Source organism: Ambystoma mexicanum, chromosome 11, assembly GCF_040938575.1.
Source record: "Ambystoma mexicanum isolate Mex_15411 chromosome 11, UKY_AmexF1_1, whole genome shotgun sequence".
NCBI classification, from domain to species: Eukaryota; Metazoa; Chordata; class Amphibia; order Caudata; family Ambystomatidae; genus Ambystoma; species Ambystoma mexicanum.
This window is the reverse complement of record NC_090934.1, coordinates 6,639,174-6,663,285: the sequence shown is the minus strand read 5'-3', so window position 1 is coordinate 6,663,285 and position 24,112 is coordinate 6,639,174. Positions and strand designations below refer to the sequence as shown.

At 51.6% G+C, this 24,112-nt stretch overlaps 1 protein-coding gene across 1 annotated transcript in view; it reads left to right on the top strand.

Moving 5' to 3' along the window:
* FUCA1 (alpha-L-fucosidase 1) overlaps positions 1-24,112 on the top strand; it is a 213,996-nt gene that overhangs the window by 57,187 nt on the left and 132,697 nt on the right. Inside the window, exon 4 of the mRNA XM_069622383.1 lies at positions 15,947-16,052. Coding sequence (XP_069478484.1) covers positions 15,947-16,052 — 106 coding nt within the window. The remainder of the gene's footprint in view (positions 1-15,946; positions 16,053-24,112) is intronic.

Genomic DNA, 24,112 nt, shown 5'->3' with positions numbered 1-24,112 from the left:
ACTCCATGATCGCCAGGGCATCCAAGCTTTTCCAGCTCTGCCCGGAAGAGAAGGAAGGTTTCCTTTATCAACGGCGCGAGACCAAGAGGAAGACGGTCCTCGCTGTACCTCTACTAGACGATATTTGGGATGAGGGCCTCACCCTCCTCAAGAACCCATCCACGACGCCGGCTAGAAGGGATCGGTACGAGAAGAAGTACCGGGTCCCGGATGCGGCCCCCTTGTGCCTTCGGGCACAGCCGACCCCCGGACTCGGTCGTCTCCGCGGCGGCCAGGAAGAAAGCGGGGGGGGGGCGCGGCCTCTACGTCAACCTCCCCGCCGGACGGCGAGGGAAAGAAATTGGACACGATGGGACGCAGAGTCATCTACGACAGGGAGTTTTGGTACAAACTGGCCCCCCTGCTGGACTTCCTACCAGACGACAAGAGGGCGGAAGCCCTGGAGATCTTGCAGGAAGGAGAGGTGGCGTCGGACCACGCCATTACGATGGCAACGGACATCGGACATCGCTGACACTGGATTTCGCCAGTTGGGCAACGGCGTGTGCCTTAGGCGGCGTGGATGGCTCAAGGCTACTGACTTCCGTCAGGACGTGCAGACCAGAGTCTTGGACATGCCGTTCGACGGGAACAACCTGTTTGGGAAAACAGTGGACGATTCCCTTCAAGCCATCAAGGCGGACACGGAGACGGCCCGGGCTCTTGGGGGTTCTCCAGCAACGGCAGCCGCCCTTTCGGAGCGACGGAGGCAAACAGGGTGCCTCCAAAGGTTCCAGCGGCGGATTTTCCACCTACCGTCAAGCGGCCCGTTCGTCGTCACAGGAAGCTTACAGGGGACGAGGCAAGTCAGGCGGACCCCCGCCGTCGTCGCCAAGGAGGACAAGGCGGCAAAGCCTCGTCGAAGGAGGACTGAACCGACCGAAGCACCCCGGTGGGAGGCCGGCTGGCGAGCTTCGTCAGCGCGTGGGAGTCCATCTCCACCGACCGTTGGGTGCTGGACACCCTGGCTCAGGGTCACGTGCTCGAGTTTCTAAAGAGGTGCCCGCGCGTCCCCCCTGTGGCCAGGAAAGAACATCACGTCCCTCAACTTCTCTTGGAGGTAAAGGCGATGCTCAAGAAGGGCGCCATCGAGCTCGTCCCAAAGAGGCTTCGGGGCTCTGGAGTTTACTCAAGATACTTCCTCGTGAAGAAGACAGGAGGATGGCGTCCCATCCTGGACCTACGACGACTGAACAAATTCATCAAGGCACAGAAGTTCCGGATGGTCACCCTCCAACACGTCCTGGGTCAACTGGAGGAGGGCGATTTCCTGTCGTCGTTGGATTTGGAGGATGCCTACTTCCATATCCCCATCCTAAAGGGACACGGAAAGTTTCTCAGGTTCGTGGTCCAAGGGCGTCACTACCAGTTCAGAGCCCTTCCCTTCGGATTGAGGTCGGCACCCAGGGTGTTCACCAAGTGCCTCACACCGGTGGCGGCGCAGCTGCGCCGAGAGGGGATCCACGTCTACCCCTACCTGGACGACTGGTTCATTCGAGCGAAGACGAAGGAGCTCGCCTCAGAGCACACGGCAAGGACCGTCCAACTACTCACGGACCTGGGATTCTCCATAAACTACGCCAAGTCCCACCTGGTGCCCTCTCAAGACGCACTGTTTCTGGGCGCGAGGCTCAACACAGTGTCGCTTCTGGCCTCTCCGTCGGAGGAAAGGACGAGGGCCATCTTGGGCAAGGTGCAGCGGATGCTGGTTGCGGACGCGGCCAGGGTGAGGTCCATCAAGTCCCTCCTCGGAATGATGTCGTCTTGCATTTATCTCATCCGCCTGTGCAGGCTTCGGATGCGCCCGTTGCAGGAGTTCCTGGACGCTCGCTGGATCCAGACGACGGGCGGCTTCGAGGACAGGATCACACTCGACGAGCATTTCCGACGAGCGATCCGGTGGTGGGGCACCCGCACGCATCTGACGGCGGGCATGGACTTCCAGACCCCGGGCCACCAGAAGACAGTGACCACGGATGCCTTCTTGGAAGGGTGGGGAGCGCACACCGAAAACCTGCACGCGAGGCGTCTTTGGCTGCCGGCGGAGAGGTCCCTCCATATCAACGTCCTGGAACTCCATGCAGTGTTTTGGGCTCTCGGGTCTTTTCTTCCGTCCCTCGAGGGCAAGGTGGTGAGGATCTTCACCGACAACACCACCACCATGTTCTACATCAGGAAGCAGGGCGGTACCAAATCCCTAGCCCTGTCCAAGGAGGCACAGGACCTGTGGCATTGGGCCATCGCCCAAGGGATGTTTCTGGTGCCGTTTCATCTGGCAGGAATAAAGAACACCATCGCCGACTCGCTCAGCAGAGAGCTGCGCTCGTGCCACGAGTGGGAACTACGACAGGATCTAGTGGACCGCCTCTTCCGACGGTGGGGCACACCCCAGATCGACCTGTTCGTGACGGCGGCGAACTCCAAGTGCCAGAGGTTCGCCAGCAGGTTTCCCCAGCCGAGGAGCATGGGCGATGCTTTCTCGTTCCCCTGGGAGGGCCTGTCCCTATATGCGTTCCCTCCATTGCCGCTGCTGATCCGGCTCATCAACCAGCTCAAGAGGTCACGGTGCAGGATGATCCTCGTCGCACCTGCGTGGCCGAGACAGATATGGTTCCCGGACCTTCTGGACTTGTCAGCGTCCCCGTCAATCAAGCTGCCAGTGGACACGGATCTTCTCTCCAGGGAAGGAGGCGCCATCCTCCATCACGACCCGAAGTCGCTGAACTTGCAGGCCTGGCTCCTGCAGCGTTAGAGTTTGGAGGCTACGACATACCGGCCGATTGCAGAGAGGTTCTTGCAAAGGCCAGGGCGTCCTCAACTCTTAAATGCTATGGACACAAATGGAAGAGGTTCTCTGTCTGGTGCCACGCACAGAAGATTAACCCTCTACGGATTACGGCTCCCGAGGTACTGCCGTACCTACTGACGCTGGCCAAGGCTGGACTGGCTCACGCGTCCAAGATTCATCTTGCTGTGATCTCCCGATACACCAGAACCACGGGGCGGACGTCTTTGTGGTCTCATCGTCTGGTGAAGGAATTCATGAAGGGACTATTCAGACCGTTCCCGCCGGTGAAGGCTCCGGCCCCGGCGTGCGAGCTCAACGTGGTGCTGACCAAGCTCATGGGACCTCCGTTCGAGCCTCTGCACTCGGCTCCGTTGAAGTTCTTGTCGTGGAAAACAGCGTTTCTTGTGGCCATCACCTCCGCACGACGGGTGGGAGAGATCCAGGCCCTTTCCTGCAAGCCCCCGTACTTGACTTTTCACGATACGAGGGTAGTGCTCAGGACGCACCCCTCCTTCATGCCCAAGGTGCCGTCGGACCAACGAACCCTTGGTGTTGCCTGTTTTCTTCCCGTCGCCGGCTGAAAGGACTTTGCACTCGCTGGATGTGGCTAGAGCGCTGAAGTTCTACGTGGACCGCACAAAGTGTTTTCGGAAGACGTTACAACTTTTTGTGAACTTTGGACCTGTCAATCAGGGGAAGGCTCTCTCGAAGGCCTCATTTCCAGATGGCTCTCCGGCTGTATCATGTACTGTCATCAGTTGGCAAACCGACCGCTGTCTGGCCGTCCGAGAGCCCATTCCACCAGAGCGATCGCAGCTACCACGGCGTTCCTATCTGGTGTGCCCTTGCTGGACATCTGCAGGGCTGCTACGTGGAGGTCGACGCACACCTTCACGAAATTCTACTGCGTCGATCGGGATTCCAGGGAGGAGTCCAGGGTCGGCCAAGCAGTGCTGCGCAACCTGTTCGCCTAAGGTGAGCCTGGTGAGGAGGTAAGAATTGCTTAATGTTGAGTTTTGGATATAATGCTTAATGTTGAGCCTTTGCCACCTCCCGTGGTTGTGCATGTGTGTACTGCTATGTATTCTTTTATGCATGAGCATGTGAATCCATGCCAGACCCCATGCTGGAGAAGGAACAAGTTACTTACCTGTAACTGTTGTTCTCCAGCATGGGTCTGGCATGGATTCACATGCGAACCCTCCCGCCTACCCCTCTGCGGCTCTTCACTTGGTCATACTGCCACTTCACGTGTTACCAAATCTGAAGATGGCTGCCAGAGGCGGGGCTTAGGGAGAGGGCAGTCATTGGCTGTGGTCAGTATGACGCAGAGATCAGTGATTGGTTACTACTACGAAAGACAGATCAGAAACGAAACTGATACTGATTTTTCTTTACCGAGGATTCCCAGCCTGACGACTGGGAATATTCATGAGCATGTGAATCCATGCCAGACCCATGCTGGAGAACAACAGTTACAGGTAAGTAACTTGTTCCTAATGGTGTAAGGTCCCAAATATCTAGGGTTAAAAGTCTGAGTTCCCTTCAAAGGTATGTGTTTTGTAGCCAGCCAAACTTGATCCCCAATCTGGTATTGTGGAGTTTCACTTCTATGTTGATAGCATTTTTCTTATATTTCTCTTTTGCTTGTTTCAAATGTTCTGTTGCCTCCTTAAAGGCTTGTGTAATAGAGTGCAAATGACTAACTGCGGGCATTTGTAAGTGCTGAGGCGAATCTAGTTCTGAGGTTCGAGGGTGATGTCCATATATGGTATAAAAGGGGCTTTGTCCGGTTCCTGAATGTACAGAGTTATTGTATGCATACTCGGAAATCCATAAAATATCCTTCCAGGAAGGCCACCAGGGGGCGCACAGGCAATGGCTGCCTGAGTGCGTAGCTCCCGATGTGACCGGGCTTTGGCAAGGGATTGAGCCCCCCCCCCAACCCCCCCCTGGCGGGCCCACCCCAACGATTTCGCCGGGCGCCCCCCCCCCCCCGAGCTCCTCCTGGGCGAAAGAGCGGCTTCCGAGGCCCCCGGGAGACGGAAGATCGGGACCTGGGACTCCCCGCACTGGGTGAGGAGCGCGGCCCGGAAGGCCACGGAGCCGGAGGAGAGGCGGACCCCTCCCGCAGCCTGGCAGGCCCATAGCCCGGGACGCCCCCCCCCCGCGCTCGACTAGCCTTTTCCCCGACCAGGGGCGGGGATCGGGTCTGCGGCGGCCCGAAGACACTGCCGTGGTCCGGGAGACGCGCTCCCGCCGCTCCACGCGCTTCTCCCCTGCCTGGCGGAATACGTCCAGGGACTCTCCCTCGAACAGAAGACGGCGGGACCCGCCCAGGGGCCCGAGGCGGGCTCTGGGGACTTGTGCCTCACCCCCTGCCCACGAGGATTGACCGAGGCTGACGGTGCGAGTCGGGGTGGGAGGCCCCCCCCCTCTCCCCCTCCCCCCTGGATCTTCAAACGCGGGCTGCCACAGCCCAACGAAAGAAGAAAGCAGCAGAACCAGAGGAGGCCCAGGGACCGCTCCCCGCGGGCGTGCAGACCCCCGGAACACACCGGAGGTACGAGCTGCTCCCCCTACCCCCCCCAACACATTAGCACCAACGGACAGGGGGGGGTCACCTGGGTGTGAGGCCCCCGCCTGTCGAAGGTGGGGCGTGTGCCCGCCCGGGGGTGACCTTTCACCCCCCCCCCCCCCGGGAGGGGAAACAAAAGGAAAAAGGGGAGAGGGAGAAAAAAAAAAAGCCACGGACAAACAGCTGGGCCACCACTGGTCGGGCGCTGGTTCTAGATCGCCCACCCCCCCTGCAGATTCAAAGAAATCCACGATACTAGCCCTACGGGCTACCGGGCTCCCGGCGTCCCTCCAAGGGGTACCCAGCAAAGGCCCCGATCCCCCACGGGGAGTTTGGACGGGGTGTAAGGCCCCCGCCAGGTGACGGTGGGGCGTGTGCCCCCCCCCCACAACGTGCAACGTTCTACAACCCCTACTGGTGTCGGCCCGGGACGGGTCTGCCCCAGTGGACAGTCCCTCGGTCTCGGGGGGGGGGGGGGGGGGGGCCCGCAGACGTCCCCAGGAGAACGGTCTCCCAGGAGAAAAAGCCAGTGTTGGCGGAACTATTTGGCTGGAAGCCGGGGACGGGGGAGGGGGGTACACGAAAGTTGAGGGGGTTCAGTTTGGAGTTGGGGTTGGGGGGCAGTTGGGGTTTCGTTTCATGCCCGCCCGGGGGGGAAGGCTGGGGGGGGGAAGAGGGGAGTTCAGAGCACAATTCAATGAGCATTACAGAGTCGTTGACCGTGAGGGAAGATTACTTAGATTATGGCTGAGAGTCTGCCTTCCCTGGGTGTGGGCTCCCTGAATGTTCGGGGCTTAAATTCCCCCACGAAAAGATCCCTGGTTAGTAGGGAGTTCCGAAGAGCCAAGCTCGACATCCTCTTCTTGCAAGAGACCCATTGGCCACTGGGGAAGGAACCCAAATTGCGGGGTGGTGGGATTGGGGAGGTCTTCAGCGCTTCCCACAAGGGAAAGAAACGAGGAGTGGCTATACTACTAGCTAGAGGAGTCAACTTCGAAAAAGAAACCATATTGAAAGACCCGGGGGGCCGCTACCTGCTAGTCCGGGGAGCCCTGCAGGGGGCCCCACTCACCCTGGCGGTCATCTACGGTCCAAACGAAGGCCAAGCTCAGTTCTGGGAGGAGATGAGGGATAAACTAAAACTTTTTGTTCACGGCACGGTGGTGGTGGGTGGGGATTTTAATATGGTCCTGGACCCAATCCGGGACAGGAAACGGACAGGCCCCCAGATCCCCAGCGCAGCGGATGAAATCCTGGCCCGAACCTTCCAGAGGGTCAATTCGGAATTAGGCTTAGTGGACACGGTCCCAACCCCCAGATCCGAGACCCCCTCCTTTACGTACTACTCAGCAATCCACACATCGTTTTCCAGAATAGATTACATCTTGGTGGACGAATCCTTGTTCCCATCTATATCTGGCTACAGGGTTGAGTCGGTCCCCTGGTCTGATCACGACCTAGTCAGGATTACTATAGCGAGGGAAGGGCTGAGTGACCGCGGGGGGAGATGGAAGTGTAATGACTTTCTACTAAAAGATGAGGTACTAGCGCAGGAGATACTTGAGGCCATCACTGAATTTTTTGAGTTTAACGACAATGGGGAGGTAGGACTACACACCCTTTGGGACGCCTTCAAGGCCACCTTGCGAGGAGTCCTGATCAAAATAGGAGCCCGGGAAAAGAGGGTAAGGGCCGTCCAGGAAAGGTGCCTGAGGGAGAAAATTGCCCAATTCCAACCAGGGTGCTCCCCTGCGGAGCCCTTAGATGGTGACAGGATGGCCGCCCTGGCCGATTACAGGCTCCAGTTGAAGGAACTCCTCCTCCAAAAAACCGAGAGAAGTCTCCAGCTGGTCAGACAGAGGTACTATGAGAAGGGGGACAGGGCGGACAGGATCTTAGCCTGGAAGCTGCGAGAGGTCCAGAGAAGTAAAATGGTGAGAGCAGTTAAAAATGAGGGGAAACTAGGCCATGATGCATCCCACATAGGAGAGGCATTCCGCAGATACTATGAAAAACTATACTCGTCCGAATATAACGGGGATGAGGAGGAAATCGAGGGGTTTCTAGATTCTATACAGATCCCAGCCCTTTCCAGGGAAATGGCGGAGGGGTTGGAAGGCCCGGTGACCGAGGATGAGGTGGAGCGAGTGATTAGCGGCATGAAGGGGGGGTACCTCCCCGGGTGAGGATGGCTACTCAGTATCCTTCTACAAAAGGTTCCGTTCTACCCTGGCTCCGTATCTGGTAAAGGTGTTCAACGCAGTGCTGGAGGGAGGGTCTCTCCCGGACACCATGATGGAGGCGATCATAGTAGTGCTCCCCAAGGATGGTAGGGACCCCTCGTAGTGTGCCTCCTACCGCCCGATTTCTTTGTTGAATACTGACGTGAAGATCCTGGCTAAGGTGATTGGGAGGCGGATAGAGGGGGCCCTGCCGAAACTAGTCCACGGAGACCAAGTGGGTTTCATAGGAGGTCGTCCGGGCTCAGACAACATTCGAAAAACTATAATTTGTTCCACCATGCCCAGAGGGCTGATCTTGACGCGAGCGTCCTATCCTTGGACTCTGAAAAGGCGTTCAACAGGGTCGAATGGAGATTCATGGCACTCGCCCTCCAGAGAATGGGCTTTGGGCCACAGATCCGGGACTGGGTGGCTGCACTATACAGGGCCCCGAAGGCTAGGGTTCAGGTGAACGGCAGGCTATCGGACCCGTTCTCCCTCTCGCGGGAAACCAGGCAGGGATGTCCACTTCCCCCCCTAATTTACGTTCTTGCAATGGAACCCCTGGCCATCGCAGTCAGAGCTCATAGAGATATCAAGGGGATCAAGAGAGGTGAGGTGGAATTTAAGCTATCCCTGTTCGCAGATGATATCCTGGCCTACCTGGTGGACCCGCGGCTCTCGCTTCCCCCCCTCTTGTCTCTGATGGCCACATTTGGGCGCTTCTCGGGGCTCAAAATTAATGCATCCAAATTGGTCCTCCTCCCCATGAGAACACTAGACCCGGGTCTGGACTCCCTGGACAGGTTGGAGGGGATAACAGTGGGGAAAACTGCTATCCGATACCTAGGTGTTCTCCTCCCCAGGGACCTTTCCAATCTTGCCCCTATTAATTACGACCCTGTGATGGTGGGGATCACGGCAGACCTGAGGAGATGGGGCTCCATGATTCTGTCCTGGTACGGCCGCATGACGGCAGTCAAGATGAACATTCTTCCACGGTTGTTGTATCTCTTTACCTCTCTTCCCGCGGTCGTCCCTGACCAGACCTTCAGGGTCCTCCAAAACGCGGTCCGTGAGTTTATATGGCAGGGTAGGACACCAAGAACCGCAAAAACTGTCCTGACTTTACCTAGGGAGGAGGGAGGGTTTGGGCTGCCAGATTTCCAACTTTACTATCGTGCCGCGTGTCCTCCTGGAGCATATGAAAGAGGGGCTGGGCACATACTGGTCCTATCTGGAGGACATGGATACCCATCCACTAAAGGTTCAGGACCTTCTATGGGCCCCGCAAAAATTTATCCCAAACAGATTGAAGTCCCACCCGACATTAGGCGTTCTCTGGGCGATCTGGCGGGAGGGCCCCCAGACAGCACACTTAACGTCATGGCCGTCCGCGATGTCCTCTCTATGGGGCCAACCCCTCAAGCTGGGCAGTAGGGGGTTCCGCTGTGCACAGTCCTGGTCCGACTCGGGGATGGAATGGGCAGGGCAGATGTTCAGGGAGGGAGAATTCCTAACATACGAGGAATTGAGGGATGCTCTTGGTCAGGGGTCACTATCCATCTTTGAATATCTCCGCTTGAAGGGCATCCTATGTGACCAGGCCTGGGGCCAAGACTTGAAGAGACAACTGACCCCCTTTGAGAAGTTTCTTGATACAGCGTCTTCCAGGAAGGGGGCGGTTTCAGGGATGTATAAAATTTTGAACACTGTCAATTTGGGGGAGAGGAGGCGGTTCCGCTCTTTTTGGAACGAGTTGGCAGGGGAAGAGATCTCGGCGGACGCCTGGTCCAGGATATTTAAAATAGCCTTCCACGGGAACTTGTTTACCGCGGATATGGAACATAATTTTAAAATCCTCCAGGGATGGCACAGAGACCCTGCAAAGTTGTCAAAAGTGTTCCCAGGTGTATCCCCAGCATGCCCAAGGGGTTGCGACCAGGTTGGTTCGAGGGCACACATGTGGTGGCACTGCCCGAAGGTACAGGCATATTGGGAGGCTGGATCGCTGAAATTTCGGAGGAAGTGCTCCCCCAGAACCCTCTGACTATGCTGCTGGGCCTCCCCCCCCAGAGGACACGGACACATTGAGGTACCCTAGAATGTGGGAAACAATGCTACGAGCGGGAAGGGTTGCCCTCGCCCAAAAGTGGAAGAGCCCAGAAACTCCTTCCAAGGTGGAATGGCTACAGAAGGTCAAAAATATGTTCTTGATGGACAAACTGACGGCAATGGTGAACAATGCCTCGGCCTCCTTTCAAGCGAACTGGTACGGGGTGCAACAGACCTGGGGATGGGATGTCCATTGATCCGTAACGTGGAATTGGGAATGGTGTGGGCGGCCAGGGCCCGGGAATCGGCAGACGGAAAACGGCCAAACTAGAAGTCAACGCTCATGCTCACTTCCAAGCTCCAGACTAAGAAAGCTTGCTTTTCAAAGCCCCGATGAGGGGGATTTTTTGTTAGGGGGGTGGGATTGTATTGGGGGGGTGGGGGGGGGGCGGAGGCCTTCGGGCCTGTCACTTGATTTCATGTGAATATGTTTGGTGCCCCAAAGTTTGTTTAAGAAAATGATAATAAAACCAAAGTTTAAAAAAAAAAATATCCTTCCAATTGCTTTCGGTCTGGTGTAGCATGCAACGTAGTTACTGTTCAAGGGTCTGGTTGGTCCTCTCAGTCTGACCATCGGTCTGGGGATGGTGACTGGTTGATAACCTCATGTCGATTTGTGCCAATTGACATTTCTTCCAAAATTGTGAAATGAATTGACTGCCTCGGTCAGAGACCAATACGGAAGGAAATCTGTGTATTTGAACAATGTTTTCGAGGAACTCCTTGGCCAGAATTGAAGCAGAAGGTAATCCCTTTAAAGAAATAAAGTGGGCCATCTTGGAAATAACTAGAATGGTGTTAAATCCATTACATGGAGGTAGATCTGTAATAAAGTCTAAAGATAAGGTGTGCCATGGTGTAGGTGGAATATCCAAAGGTTGTAAAAGGCCAGCTGTTTTTTTCTTCTGACTTTTGTTTTGGGCGCAAATGCCACAAGACATCACAAATGACTTTACGTCTTTTCGCCAGGTGGGCCACCATAATTGTCTCTTAATTTTAGCTTCAGTTTTTGCGATATCTGGGTGCCCTTCCATCAGGGTGTCATAGTTGGAGATAACTAGTTCTTGTAGTTCCTTGTGTGGTAGAAATAGTCGCCCTTGATAATAAGGTTGGTCATTGATGACTGAGTAGTCCGGGCCTTTCTTTACCCAGTCCTGCAGGGCTGTTGGATCGAAGAGTTGTTGGATTTTTACATGAATATCCTCTAGTGTCTGTAGAGTAGTTATGCCAAGAATTCTTTGTTCTGAAATTATAGGCACCGGTTCCGGGTTCGCGTATGCTTCTCCCATCCCTATTCGGGATAAGGCATCTGCCTTGCCATTTTTACAGCCTGGTCGATAAGTGATCACGAAATCGCACTCGGCAAAGAACAATGCCCATCGAAGTTGGCGAGACGATTGGGCCTTGGCTCTTTTTAAATACTGCAAGTTCCGGTGATTACAGTAATGGTATGCCTGGCACCGAGAAGATAATGCCGCCAAGCCTTGAAGGCGGATTTGATGGCTAATAATTCTTTATCGGTAACCGCATAGTTTAACTCGGGTGCCGAGAACTTTCTGGACCAAAATGCTACTGGGTGAAGTTGACCGGTTTCAGGATCCTTCTGGGACAGGACAGCTCCCATGGCTAAACTGGATGCATCAGTTTCAACTATGTATGGAAGTTCAGGGCGTGGATGCTTTAAGACGGGTGCAGACGTGAATTTCGCTTTCAGCTCTTGGAAGGCCTTTTCAGCCTCTTCGGTCCACAAGAAGCATTTGTTTTTTCGCAAAAGTGCTGTGATAGGGTGTACAACATGTGAGAAATCCAGAATTAATCTGCGGTAGAAATGAGCAAATCCGAGCATGCTTTGTACCCCTATAACTGAACTGGGTGATGGCCACTTGAGAATTGCGTCCACCTTTCGAGAGTCCATTCGGACTCCTTTTGGAGTCAGGATAAATCAAAGGAATTCAACTTTTGTAGCATGAAAAACGCATTTTTCCAATTTTGCATATAACTTGTGCTGGCGTAGTTTCTCAAGGACTGCACGCACGTGCTTAACATGGTCTGATTCTGAGGAGGAGTACACTAGAATATCATCTATGTATTCGACAACACAGACGTCAATGAGTTCACGAAGGACATTTTTCATAAAATACTGGAAGGCTGCTGGTGCATTGCACAACCCGAAGGGCATCGCCTGATATTCGAATAATCCGTACTTGGTGTGAAAGGCAGTCTTCCATTCGTCACCTTTCTTTACACGTACCAGATGATATGCCCCTCGGAGATCTAATTTGGTGTAGATGCAAGCATCCTTTACTTGGTCTAGTAATTCGGGGATCCGAGGCAATGGGTATCGGTTCTTCACCGTAATCTGATTTAATGTGCGGTAGTCTATGCACGTTCTGAGGTCACCTTCCTTTTTAGGCACGAAGAATAAAGCTGAGGATGCAGGGGACTTGGATGGACGATTGAAGCCATTAGCAAGGTATTGGTCCAAGTATTGTCGTAGGTGAAGGTTTTCGGGTTCCGTAAGGGCGTAGATCCTACTGCATGGAGGTGGTGCACCGGGTATGAGGTCGATTTGACAATCGTATGATCTGTGAGGTGGTAAGGTGTTTGCCTGTTCTTTTTGAAAAAAATCCTGGAATTCTTGTTATTCCTGAGGTAACTGCACGACTGGATTAGCGACTGTGGCCGGGCCTTTGTTCAAGGTTTTTTCTGGGTAACGGGTGTGTGCACAATCCGGGAAGGTTATTCTCTTCTCTCGCCAATCAATACTAGGATTGTGTTTCCAACCAAGGTATCCCCAGTATTATTTGGAACTGCGGGGCTTTGATTAAATCAAACAAAATAGTCTCCCGATGCCCATCCTGACCCAACAGTGTCATCTCTGTGGTGGAATGAGTTATAGGCCCAGAGGCAGTTTCAGTTCCATCAACTGTGGTATTGACGTCCGAAGAGGTTTTTTTGCAGAAAGGTAGATTCATCCTAGAAGCCAATTTGTGGTCCATATAGTTTCCTACGGCCCCACTATCAATGTATGCCCTTACTGCGTGCATACGTGATGGCTGCCTTGGATCAGTAAGGACCATTGGTATGATTAGGTGCGAGGTCTGAGTGTCCTCCTTCAAGCTCGGCAAACGGACCTCTACGCTGGTAGTTTCCCGAATCAGGTTCTGTTTGATTTCTATCAGCAACTCTACTTTCTTGGATGGTTTTATAGGGCAATCCCGTAGAAAATGTCCTGAGGCCCCACAATATAGACACAATTGCATCTGCCGTCTCCTAAGGGTCCCTTAACCCCCCCGATCTGCATAGTTTCTGCTGCATCTGTTCCTTTACCGTGACGTTGGGTTTAACCAATACCCGATTCTCGAACTTAGCTCGGTCAGCCTTTCTATTCTGAAGTCGGTGGTCTAATTGGACCACTAAGTCTATATATTCTGCGCAATCCTGGAGTGGGTTTACAACTTGGGCCAAAACATCTTTAAGTTCTCCCCGAAGTCCACGATGAAATAGTGTAATTCGTTTTACCTCTGGCCATCCGGTTTCCATCACCAACCTATTAAAGGTTGCGATATAGGTTAACAGATCCTGGTTACCTTGTCGTAGGGATAAAAGTCCTGGGAATGTCTGGCGAATAGTCTTTCCATGCTCCTTTGAAAACCCTGAAAGTCCCAAAGAGTGTAGTCATCCTGATTGACTAGTGGAATCGACCAGTCAGCTGCACTGCCACTCAAATATGATAATACAAAAGCTACTTTGGCTTGGTCATTTGGAAAAGCTCTCCAGGTCTGCATAAAAAGTGCAAGCGACATTGGTTCATAAACACGGCAAACCTTTTTAGGTCCCCAGCATAGCGTTCAGGTGGAGCTAAAGGAATAGCCCCTGGTAAAACCACTTGCACCGGATTCCTCGATGAAACAGCAGTTGGACTCCCCCCCCTCCCCCCCCCCCCTCTTCCCCCCCGAGTCCTGGTAAAGGTTTGTCCTGCTTGGATTTGCAGCAGTTGCCTAGCCAGATCGTCGGTGCGCTCCGAGACAATCAGTTCTCTCCTGAGGGCATTAGTCTCTTGGCGAGCGGAGTGCACTTCCGCCCTAAGTTCCCCCAATAATTGGGCCAGTTGGTCGGTTTCTGAGGGTCCCATAACGCCCGGGTGTGGATTTATAGAGAGGCTTCGCGTTCTGTTAGGCTCACCTGTCTCCCAGAGGGGCGTCGGTCGGATCAAGACGGCTGCGGTCTCCACCAACGTGATGCGTAGTGCAGAGATGACTGACTGGACTGGCCCTCCTAATCTTGTCTGCTTGACCAGTAGAAGTATTCTCCTGCAAGTGGAGAAATGGATTTAGTCACCCGTGGATTCAAGTGATGGCACCCCCACAGTCCTCCCAACTAATCGCCTCCGAAGTGCCCCCTCAGCAATCTCACCTTATATTCTTGAAAGATTAGCTCTCCATCCTGCATGGATTGCAGGGGCGCGTTGATGCCAGTTACTTCACTGGTTAGACGGCGTGGGAGAGTTCCGGAGAGTATTGACTCTGAGGTTCCTGGCAAGGTCCAGTAAGTATCAAGTTCATAGAGTTCAATATGTCCGATGTTTCACTCTTGTCCCCCCCTGCCTTCCTTGTCTTGCAGCTGAGATCGTGAAAAGATGCTCTGGTGGCACTCGGTTAAGAGTCTGTATTACCCGACGCTGTCCGGTAAATGTTGCACATGTTTAACGTGTTTTCTCTCTTTGCAGGTGCGGCACATGAAGATGTGGAGAGTTATAGAATAATGCCTCCGGTGGTAAATCAGGTAGGTGTATTGTGATTTATATTTGTTAGTTTTCTCGGCTCACCTTGTTGTTTTCTTTTGTCCCCCAGGTGCCAGAGTTCGGCGAAGAAATGATGGAGGCAGTGCCGAATCGAAGGATGCTGCGAGGACTGGTGAGTATGGCGCGGCGCTGCAGCTGGAGATGCGACGCGTACAGAAATGGTGTTCTTTCCAGGTCCGGAGGCGAGATGGATCCGGAATCAGGTGAGGAATTTGAAAATAGTTTGTTTACTAACCTTGTCCCTTTCTTTCCTCTGTTTAGGAGCTTCCAGATTCGAGGCGGGCGTGGCAGAAGACTGGATGCAGACTGCAGGCATGGTGAGCGTTACGCTGCTGGATGCAGAATAACGCGAAGCGTGTGCTGTTGTTCGGGTGTGGTTTAAATAGCCTCCAAAGTAGTTCCAGGTAAGAAGTTCCCTAGAACCAAGCCCGAGTAAAAAAAATAGTCCCTGTAATAAAATAATCCCATCCAGGCCTCACGTTGTCTTGGACTCACTAGCAGCATGGTCTGCATCAGGTAAGTAAAGTCTATGAGCCTGGCGCCTATGGCGCCTAGGGCGCCAGGACTGATTTCTATGATGAGCCTGGCGCCTAAGGCGCCAGGACTGAACCCAAACAGCCCCCAGCCGGGGCTGTTGGGGTTTTAATAAGTATCTGGATGCCCGCTCCCGGAGCTGATGGGCTTGGCCCTGATGCCCGGGGGTAGGCATCATGACAGCGGAAGGGCACCAAGTACGGTAGGGCCTAACATTAGCTCTTTACATGGGAATGTTTTATGGGGGAAAGAAATGGAGCAAAAGAATCCTGTTCTAAAAGGAATGTTATGTATGACATTACCAAGGCGGGGTTAGGTGCACTGGGCGTGGAATGTGACGCTCTACGAAATGCAAGGGGTAGGGGGACTGAAGGAAAAAAAACTCTTGTGTTTTTAAAAGCTGAACAAAAAAGTGGCTTCATTAGAAACCGATCTGTTAGAGTTCCATGCCTGATGGTGGAGTATTCCGTCTGTGAATCAGTGAAAGAGGTTCACTCAGGAGAACTAGTTACAGGTAAGCAACTCGCTCTTCTGCCCCGTGATCATTTCTTCTTTTCCAGTCCAGCCTTTGATGCGCACTTGTGCAAGCAGCGGACTCTACTGGGCTGTGTATGATTTCATTCCCTGTTACCACTTTGGAAACTCTTAATACTTTATCTTATTGTGCGCTAGAAAGAATATTGATGCGCAAAACCTTTTTTGTTGTTGCAGAATTCAAAGATTTCTAACATTTTTTGTTTTCCTTCTGACCTCTGCATCAGTGTTTCTCCAAATGTCTTTTTTCGCATTGTCTGAAGTGTTTTTAAAGTTGTCTTTGGGGCAGAGATGGCATTTTGTGAACGTGCTTGTGCATTTGTGCCTTTCAGGTATTTGCCAGACCTGATCTGGTCTGATGGAGACTGGGAGGCCCCGGATACTTACTGGAACTCTACATATTTCCTCTCCTGGCTCTACAATGACAGCCCAGTTAAGGTACGCAAGACCTTTTCTTTCCTTCACTTTGCGTTTGATAGTTTTGAAATACTAGGAATGGGGCCTACTTTCCCTCTGTTTAGTTTCATACCCACGAGATGAGCAAGGGGCGCACACAGAGCCTAATGGCGTTGCGCTCGTTACCAAATAGTGTTCCCATATCCATATTTGGGTATGAACGAGGGCTTTTACCATGGACCTCAATGTCGAATGGAAAAGATTGCAGATTTACCAAACATCCTAGACTTTGTCTGAACCTCTTCATACGAGTGTCCAAAAAGGAGCAGTGTAGACCTCATCCAGGTCCCTGGATGATTTCATGCAGGATTACATGGGCTAGTTATGTAATGACAGGAACAAGACAAAATGGCTGGATTTAATTATTTTCAAATTATCAATTGCAAAATCTACTTTTCAGAACTTTCTGCATGGAAGAGTGGTTCTTGCTATTGGGGAGACGTGAGAGTGGGCAATGTTCCTCGTCGCAGTAGCGTTCCCTCCAAGTAGCACCTCGATCACGTCTGTGCTGAATGTTTACAGCCACTATTTCCAGGAATGTGCTTTTTGCTCACGTAAATGAAGAAATGACTATTTTGGAGTGGTACATTAAGTGGAATTTGCTTATCGTGGACTTTATTGGTCCTTCGATTTGTGATGTAACTATTGGAATTTTTGAAGTATTTTGGCTCTTCGATGAATGATTATTTTAAGAACTTTAGGTGTATTGAATGCCATTTAATTATTCCGCCATTTTATTATTGGACTGTTTTATAGGAAATACGATTACCTGATGAATTTTAGAAATGCTATGGAAGACATGGTTTTGTATGTATACAACTTATATCATTTACTATGTACGGTTTCATTTGAAGGCACACTATAAAAATTAAAGGTATATGGATTGTGCAACCCCATTTCCCACTGTTCACTTTAATCTGGGCCGAAAATGGTTTCGGAGATAGTGCAACCAGTAGGCGATTTGCATTGGACTAGGGCTATAGTGATTGGGAATATTCATGAGCATGTGAATCCATGCCAGACCCAATGCTGGAGAACAGTTACAGGTAAGTAACTTGTTCCTTAGCACTGGCACACCCTGCACTGCCTCCCTCCTTCAAGGTCACCCGACCCATGAAAAAAGTCAGTGGCTACCTTTGCCTCCACCTACTCTCCTCCTCTTGCGGCTGACTACCACCCTGACACGGAGCTCTCTAACTTTCTTCTTTTCATCCACCACTCTAGACATCCTTGCCCCTGTCATGAGGGTGCGACTGAAGCCTGCCAAAAAGTGCAATTCTTGGTATGACTTGGATGACCTTAAACGCAAGTGCAGGGCAGCGGAAGGGATATCTTCAGGCGCGCCCTCTTGACAAGCTGGCCTGCCGCCTCCTACAAAGGCTATATATTCTCTGCATCCAGTCCCAGAAAAAAGTCCATATTCAAGCCTGCATCTCTGCGGCATCCAACAACATGGCCAAGCTTTACAAAGTCGGCAAGGATCTGGCCAACCCTACTGCAGCCTCATCTGCTGCACACTTCACTGCCAAAACACAGGACATTTTGTTCTCTCTTCCGCACCCACTCATGCACAATCCTCTCATGGGCCCCTCTTGGCTGCCCCCACCACTCCACTCTCTTCTCACTCTCCCCTGTCACACCTGAGGAGGTTTCTAGACGAGTCCGGTCTATGAAAGCCTCTTCCAAACAGGTGGACCATGCCCCTCCAAAATAATCAAGGCAACCTTGACTCTACCTCCAGCCTTGGCAGACCACTGCAACCTCTCCTTCGCCACTGGAGTTGTCCCCATTTCTCTCAAGCATTCTGTTGTGCACCCACTGCTCAAAAAGCCCTCTGCCGACCCTTCTATTCTGGAAAACTATCGCCCGATCTCTCACTAGTTTCCTGGAAAACTCTTGAAGTTGGCTAGGTTACATGTGTTCATTGAGTTTTATCTTTCAAATCTGTTCCAACGAAACCTTTGCATTGAAACGTTTCCATCGAAATAGTATTAGTATAATTTAAAAATGAATATTCATCGAAACTGTATCGAAATGAATAGCTAGTTCGATGACGCAAGGTACGGCAGGGAGCTGAAATCTATTCCATAGTCATGTATTTGAGCACTGGACAGCTCCCTCTACTTGTGTAGTGTTTTTTGATGGGGGGTGTGGGGGGGGGGTCTCAACACTTTCCCCCACCCAAACATCCATAGATCTATTTTCGAGGAAAAAAAAACATTTCTTTGACAGATTTTTTCGATGGAAAAATCTCAATTAATATTTTTCGATTAATATGACCTTTATGAAACATTTGTAGATTAAGACTGTATACCGTTGGCTATCTCTCAGCTTACCCTCCACACTGAATCTGTTTGGTTGTCTCCATGACCAGCAGTCTGGCTTTAGAGCATCCAGAGGCACGGAAACTGCTCTTCCGGATACCCTGTGAAGACCTTTTCTCAAACCTTGACTCTCTCTCTGTTCTCATTCTTCTTGACTTCTCCTCTGCTTTCAATACGGTAAACCACAACATCCTGATCGCCAGTCTCTGATACCCTGGGCATCACAGATCAGGCCATGGCGTGGCTAGCGTCCTTTCTCGCTTGACCGTCCTTCCCAAGTGGAACTTGGGTCCTTTCTCGCCGCCATCACACTCTACTTGTGGTGTCCCCTAGGGATCTAATCTCTCATTATTTTTCAATGTCAACATGGCCCACAAAGCGGATGACACACAGCTCTCTTCGGGCTACCCTCTGCCTCTTCCTCCTCACTCATTCCTGACTGTCCGTAATTCAGTCCTGGTGTGCTGCTAATGATCTTTGCCTTAAGGCCAGTAAGACGAGAGTCCTCATTGGGGACCCCTGATCCCGCTTTCCCACTTACACTCTGGGCGGCCTCCCTTGGTCCTGCGCCCTCACCCACCAGTAAGACGAAAACTCTGGGGTTAATCTTCGCCCCTCTCCCTTTCCTCTTCTCACAAAGTCCCACTACCCGCTGCACCGCCTTTTCTCACTTTGCCCCAGAGGCTCACTGTCTCCAGAACCCTGGTTCTCTCCAGACTAGACTACTGCAAAAGTCTTTCTCAATCGTCCTACTTCGTCTCTCCGCCCTCTTCAACTTATCCAGAACAGAACTGCAAGACTTATCCTTGGCCTCAAGCCCAGGGTCTCATCTGTGGGTGCTGAAATCCTTCACTGCAAGGATCAAGTTAAAGTCCCTCTGCATAGTCCACAAGGCTTTCTGGGGCTGGGGCCCGCACTATCTACAATGCGCTCTTCCTAAATACTCCCCCTCTAGAGCGCTCCACTGGGCCTCCGCCAACTCTCTGCGGGTGAGCCGCTTTCCCAAACAGACTTGGGGGTAGATCTCATCATCTGCAGGTGCCTCCCTCTGGACCATCCTCCCTGCCTCTCTTGAGCCAGACCACCTTAAATTCTGGAAGCTCCAAGACCTTCCTCTCTCTCTCCCCTGTTTACCTCCTTTCTCTTCTCTCCCGCTTCCCTCCTCCTCCCTAACTTGCTCAGTTTTGCTGACTAATCGGCTGGTGCACCTCCAGAGCCTCACAGGTTCCCCGGCCAGTCCTGCACTTGCCTCCGGGCCTCTGCTTGGCACACCTGCACTCGGAATACATACCATTAGAGGAGCAACTTCTCTGCACTTAACCCAGGCCCCTGCTGGACTGGGTGCACTTGTACCCCGCGCGCCCCCCTGCAATTCCTGTCTGTGCACTTGGGCGACCTTGAATGTAGTAGGCCTAGCAAGATAGTTTGTCCTGTCCACCCTCTCTTCCCTCCCTTGCTTTGTTGCGCCTGAAACACTTGTGCATAGGTGCATTTGTGATGACCAACGGCCAATCAATCTGAAATGCCTCCGGCCTAGTATACTAGTTCGTTTTGTTGGGTTATTCGGGAACTCCAAGGCCGAAGAATGACCACTGTATTCCCTTCCCACCTAGAAGCGATTTGAACCACTTCACTTGTGTATAAGCGCTTTACGAATTTACAATTACAAATTGCTTCCAGCAATTCTGAACCCTATGCCTTGCAGGACAACCCAACAAGTCCACTGCTAGTTCCATTCCCCTCGCCACCCCAAGAAACCAAATTGGATCAAACTTGTGCCAACCGTAACATAAGTGCCATGGGCTGTACGTCTATTCACCTAAGAAACCAAGTGAATATTCCAACACGACTCCCGCTCGCCCATAGTGTGTTCCTCCGCCCCACATGCCACTCATAATTGTGGGCAGTTTTAAGTGCTGCAACTCTTTACTAGTCATGTGTTGCACCCTGCGCATTTCTCTCTGCATATTGCTATTTGTACTGCTGTCATGTGGATATTCACTCAGTGGGTGACATTGCCTTTTACCATCCTCATCCCTGCCACCTTTACCCTCGAGTCTAACATCTAGTGAGAAGCCCTGCAACTTAAAGGTGTTGGCCCTTTTACTTGAGCCCTAAACATAGAACTTGCGGGGTGGGGGGTTTAGAGTGTTAAGTAGTAGGGAAATTGTGATGGTAAAGGTTGATCCGAATTTGGGTTTAGCCAAACTTGGATGACGCTTGAGATGTGAGCCAACCTCTAGTGCATTCTCCAAATACAGAACCGAAGGGCAACAGGGTTCCAAGAAGCCTTTTCTATTGATCTAGGAAGGACTAATGACACGTTTGTGATCTGAGGAATTGCAATGGAAATTTCCTTACAAGTGATGATCGCACATTTGATTACTGAGTGGCCTGCTAGACTGTCTGCACCCTCGCAACCTCCCAAAAATGTTTAATTTGAATATTTAAAACCGAAAGTCGGGATAAAAACAGCCTCACTTAAGCAACAGATGTAGGAATTGGAAGTAAATTGCTTCTGTGGAAATGATGGGCTATCCATGAAATCTACTTTCACATCCATACTTTTAATGGATTGATGGCTAGGTAGCAGTTCTATCTTCTGGAAACTGCACCAAAAACCTGTGCAAACATAACCGTACCTGTTTACAAGAGAAGCATTGAATCTTATAATTGGGCAGGAGGCAGAATGGCTCTAATGAACCTCACACATTTTGCAGCTGAAAAGATGAAGCAATTTGGCAACGTGTGCTTGAATGGAATTCCAATGAGCTCCCTAAAAGCACTCTGTAAAGTTTTAGAAGTCTGCAGCCTCTGAGAAAATCAGCCATCCTCCTCCTCCTTGGAGACTTTAACATCCACCTGGAGGCGTCTTGGCCCTCCTCTGGACTCTTTGCGACCTCTCCGACTCTTTCTATTCTCTCCTCTGGCCCGACTCATACTGCAGGACACACTCTGGATGTTCTGATCTCCTCCCTCCCTCTCAACTCCTCTCCTGGAGTGATCACTTTCTCCTTTCCTCCCGTCTCTACCTCTCCTGTCCACTCCCAGGCCCACTGCACAGCCCTGGCTTCTCATTTCATCTCTTAAACCCAGGACCTCTGTCCATCCTCTCGTCCTCCCCTCCTCCTCCCTCTACTCTCTCCTCTACCTCTAGCCCCCCTGTGGCCACCTCGCCATCTTTCTCTTCCTTTCCTCTGTTCTCCCCTGACGAGGTTTCTAGACCAGTCCGATCTAAAAGTCTCTTCCAAAACCATTAGAGACAACATTGACGCTCTCGCTCCTGCCTGGCTGACTTCTGCAACCACTCCTTCGCCACTGGAGCCTCCCTCCGCCACCCTGTGAAGCACTCTTGAGCACCCTCTTAAGAGAACTTCAGCTGACTTCCTGCCCGGCTATCGCCCAATCTCCATCAACCCTTTCCTGAGCAAACTCCTGGAAAAGCTGGCCATCTCCCAGCTTAATCTTCACACTGAATCTGTTGGTTGTCTCCATGACCATGAAGGTGGTCATTCCCCAACGTACAAACACAAACTCAGAAGAAAGGGACACACCCCAGTAGGGAATGAGACCAGGAGAGAGATTGAAAGTAAGTAAAGGTTTTTATAAGGTAAAATGATGCATGCAGAGAACTCTGCTGCTCTGAGACCGCTCTGCCAACAATACAAAAGACATATCTTTATACCCTTGTTGGGTCATCAGTGACGAATAATATACAGGATGTGTAGCACAAGTCTATTGGTGAAATGTAACAATGCAGCATAGTACATCAGGGCTGGGGCAGCTTGATTGGTCGGTGCAGAGGTGTTGCTTTTTGCAGCACTTTGGTCAGCTGGGCTCATCTGGGAGGGGTGGAGGTCTGGCTGGATCTGCACTGTGGTCTTTCTAACTAATCTAAACAGTGATCTTTGATATGCTATAATTAATGTAACACATGCATCTGTACCAGAATACAGGGTTGCATGTAAATCGTGAGCAGGCACAAACACATTCCTAACCCAGGCCTTTTGTGGGGCAGGGGTGCAGTGGTCATTTTTGCCCGGTGTTATCTAAAGGTCTTGACCAGAGATTCATTTAACTTTGGTGCCTCATGGTTCAAACAAATAGATTGATGGGTGTTAGTCTAAGAATATATGATCGCCTGGGATTAGTTATCTGTGGGGCAATCTAGGGTAGCCAGTGAGGTAGGGTCTTGCCAACTGCTTCATGAAAGGAGAGCTGAGGGGCAAAAGGTTGCGCAGGCAATAATTCCTAATGTTGGGGGCCAAAGAGCAGGTTTGTAGAGACAGATGAACACACAAGTCAAGATCTGCCCCGGTCACACACAGGGCAGTGAGCCCAGAGGAAGAGAGAGAATAGTGACATATTTGCAGCTATTCGCGCCTAGGCTTCTGTGAGAACTGAACTGGCATGGCACAGACAGGGGAGGAGGTGGTGGGGGCTGTTGGAGCTGGCAGTGCACTGCGCTGAATGAGGGGAGAGGAGGCCCTTTAGAGATCTGTGTGCAGCCTAGTACAAAATGGAGTCTTGGTGTCATCCCATGGTTTCTTGCCACCGTCGTCCGCGAAGGACAAGGGTGACGCCTCCCCACAATGGGATGAGCAAATATACTTATTTCATATGGAATGTATGGGGGGGGCTACAAACACTTCCTCCCTTACATTCCACCCTTTCGTTACTCGTAAAGTAACAAATACCCTTGGTTATTTGTACGCCTACGTTACTCAGCCTCCATTACCGCTTCATCCCAATCTGGTGTTCCCTTTATTGACATCCATGCCCTGCACACTGATCACAGGCTTTCACCCCTCCTTGCATATTAATCAGGGGTGCAGGTCATGTAGATGCACCCACCATCCCCAGAGAGATCCACTCTATCCCCGGTATTGTACACTGCTGTCATGCGGTGTTTGGGCTTCTGGCTGTGCCCTGATTGCACTTGCGTGTTACATCATGAGGCACTTTTGTTGGACTGCCCATTGTCCCCATCATTGCACTACTAGGCTTGGAGTTTGCACAGCATCGCACCCCCATCTGGCACATACACAATCAATGGCAAAAATACTATGATGCGCACCAGTCACTTCATTGCAGTGCCAAACCAGGGTGGTACCCAATCAAAGATCATATCAAACCAATCGCTTGACTGTACACCTTTCTTCATTCTTTCTCCGAGTTTGTGTACTGCAGTTATCACATGTGATAGTGTGTGATAGTGTCCCGTTGTCAGCGTCTGCAGAAGGCACAAATGTGCAACATGCACTAGCGATTTCTAACGCCTCCTTCCATGGCTGTGAGGAGGTCTAGCACATATCTATTCAGCATGGTAATCAGCCGCAGGGCTCGAGTTCCACCTTGATGACGTTGAACCCTTCTTCAGTGTCGTTGGCTAGCTGGATCAGCTCCCAGTTTACAATTTGGAGCCATTTGGCGTTTGCACAGGCCTGGATGCTTGGTATGAGTGATGCAAAAAATGGCTCTACTGAATTGAAGAGTCTGAACTGGTCAGGTATCTGTGCCAAAAGTTAAGAGTCCCTAGAAATATAGTTCTATGCCATTCTTCTGTGTGACACTGTCTTGCAGCTTGTCCTCCCACAGCACATCATATGTGGGGAGGATCTTCTGTTGTTGACTGGGGTGCTGGAAGCATTCTGGCAGGCACCCTCTCCCCCTGGACGTGACTCTCTGGAATCTCCATTAGGGCCGAATGCAGCGTGG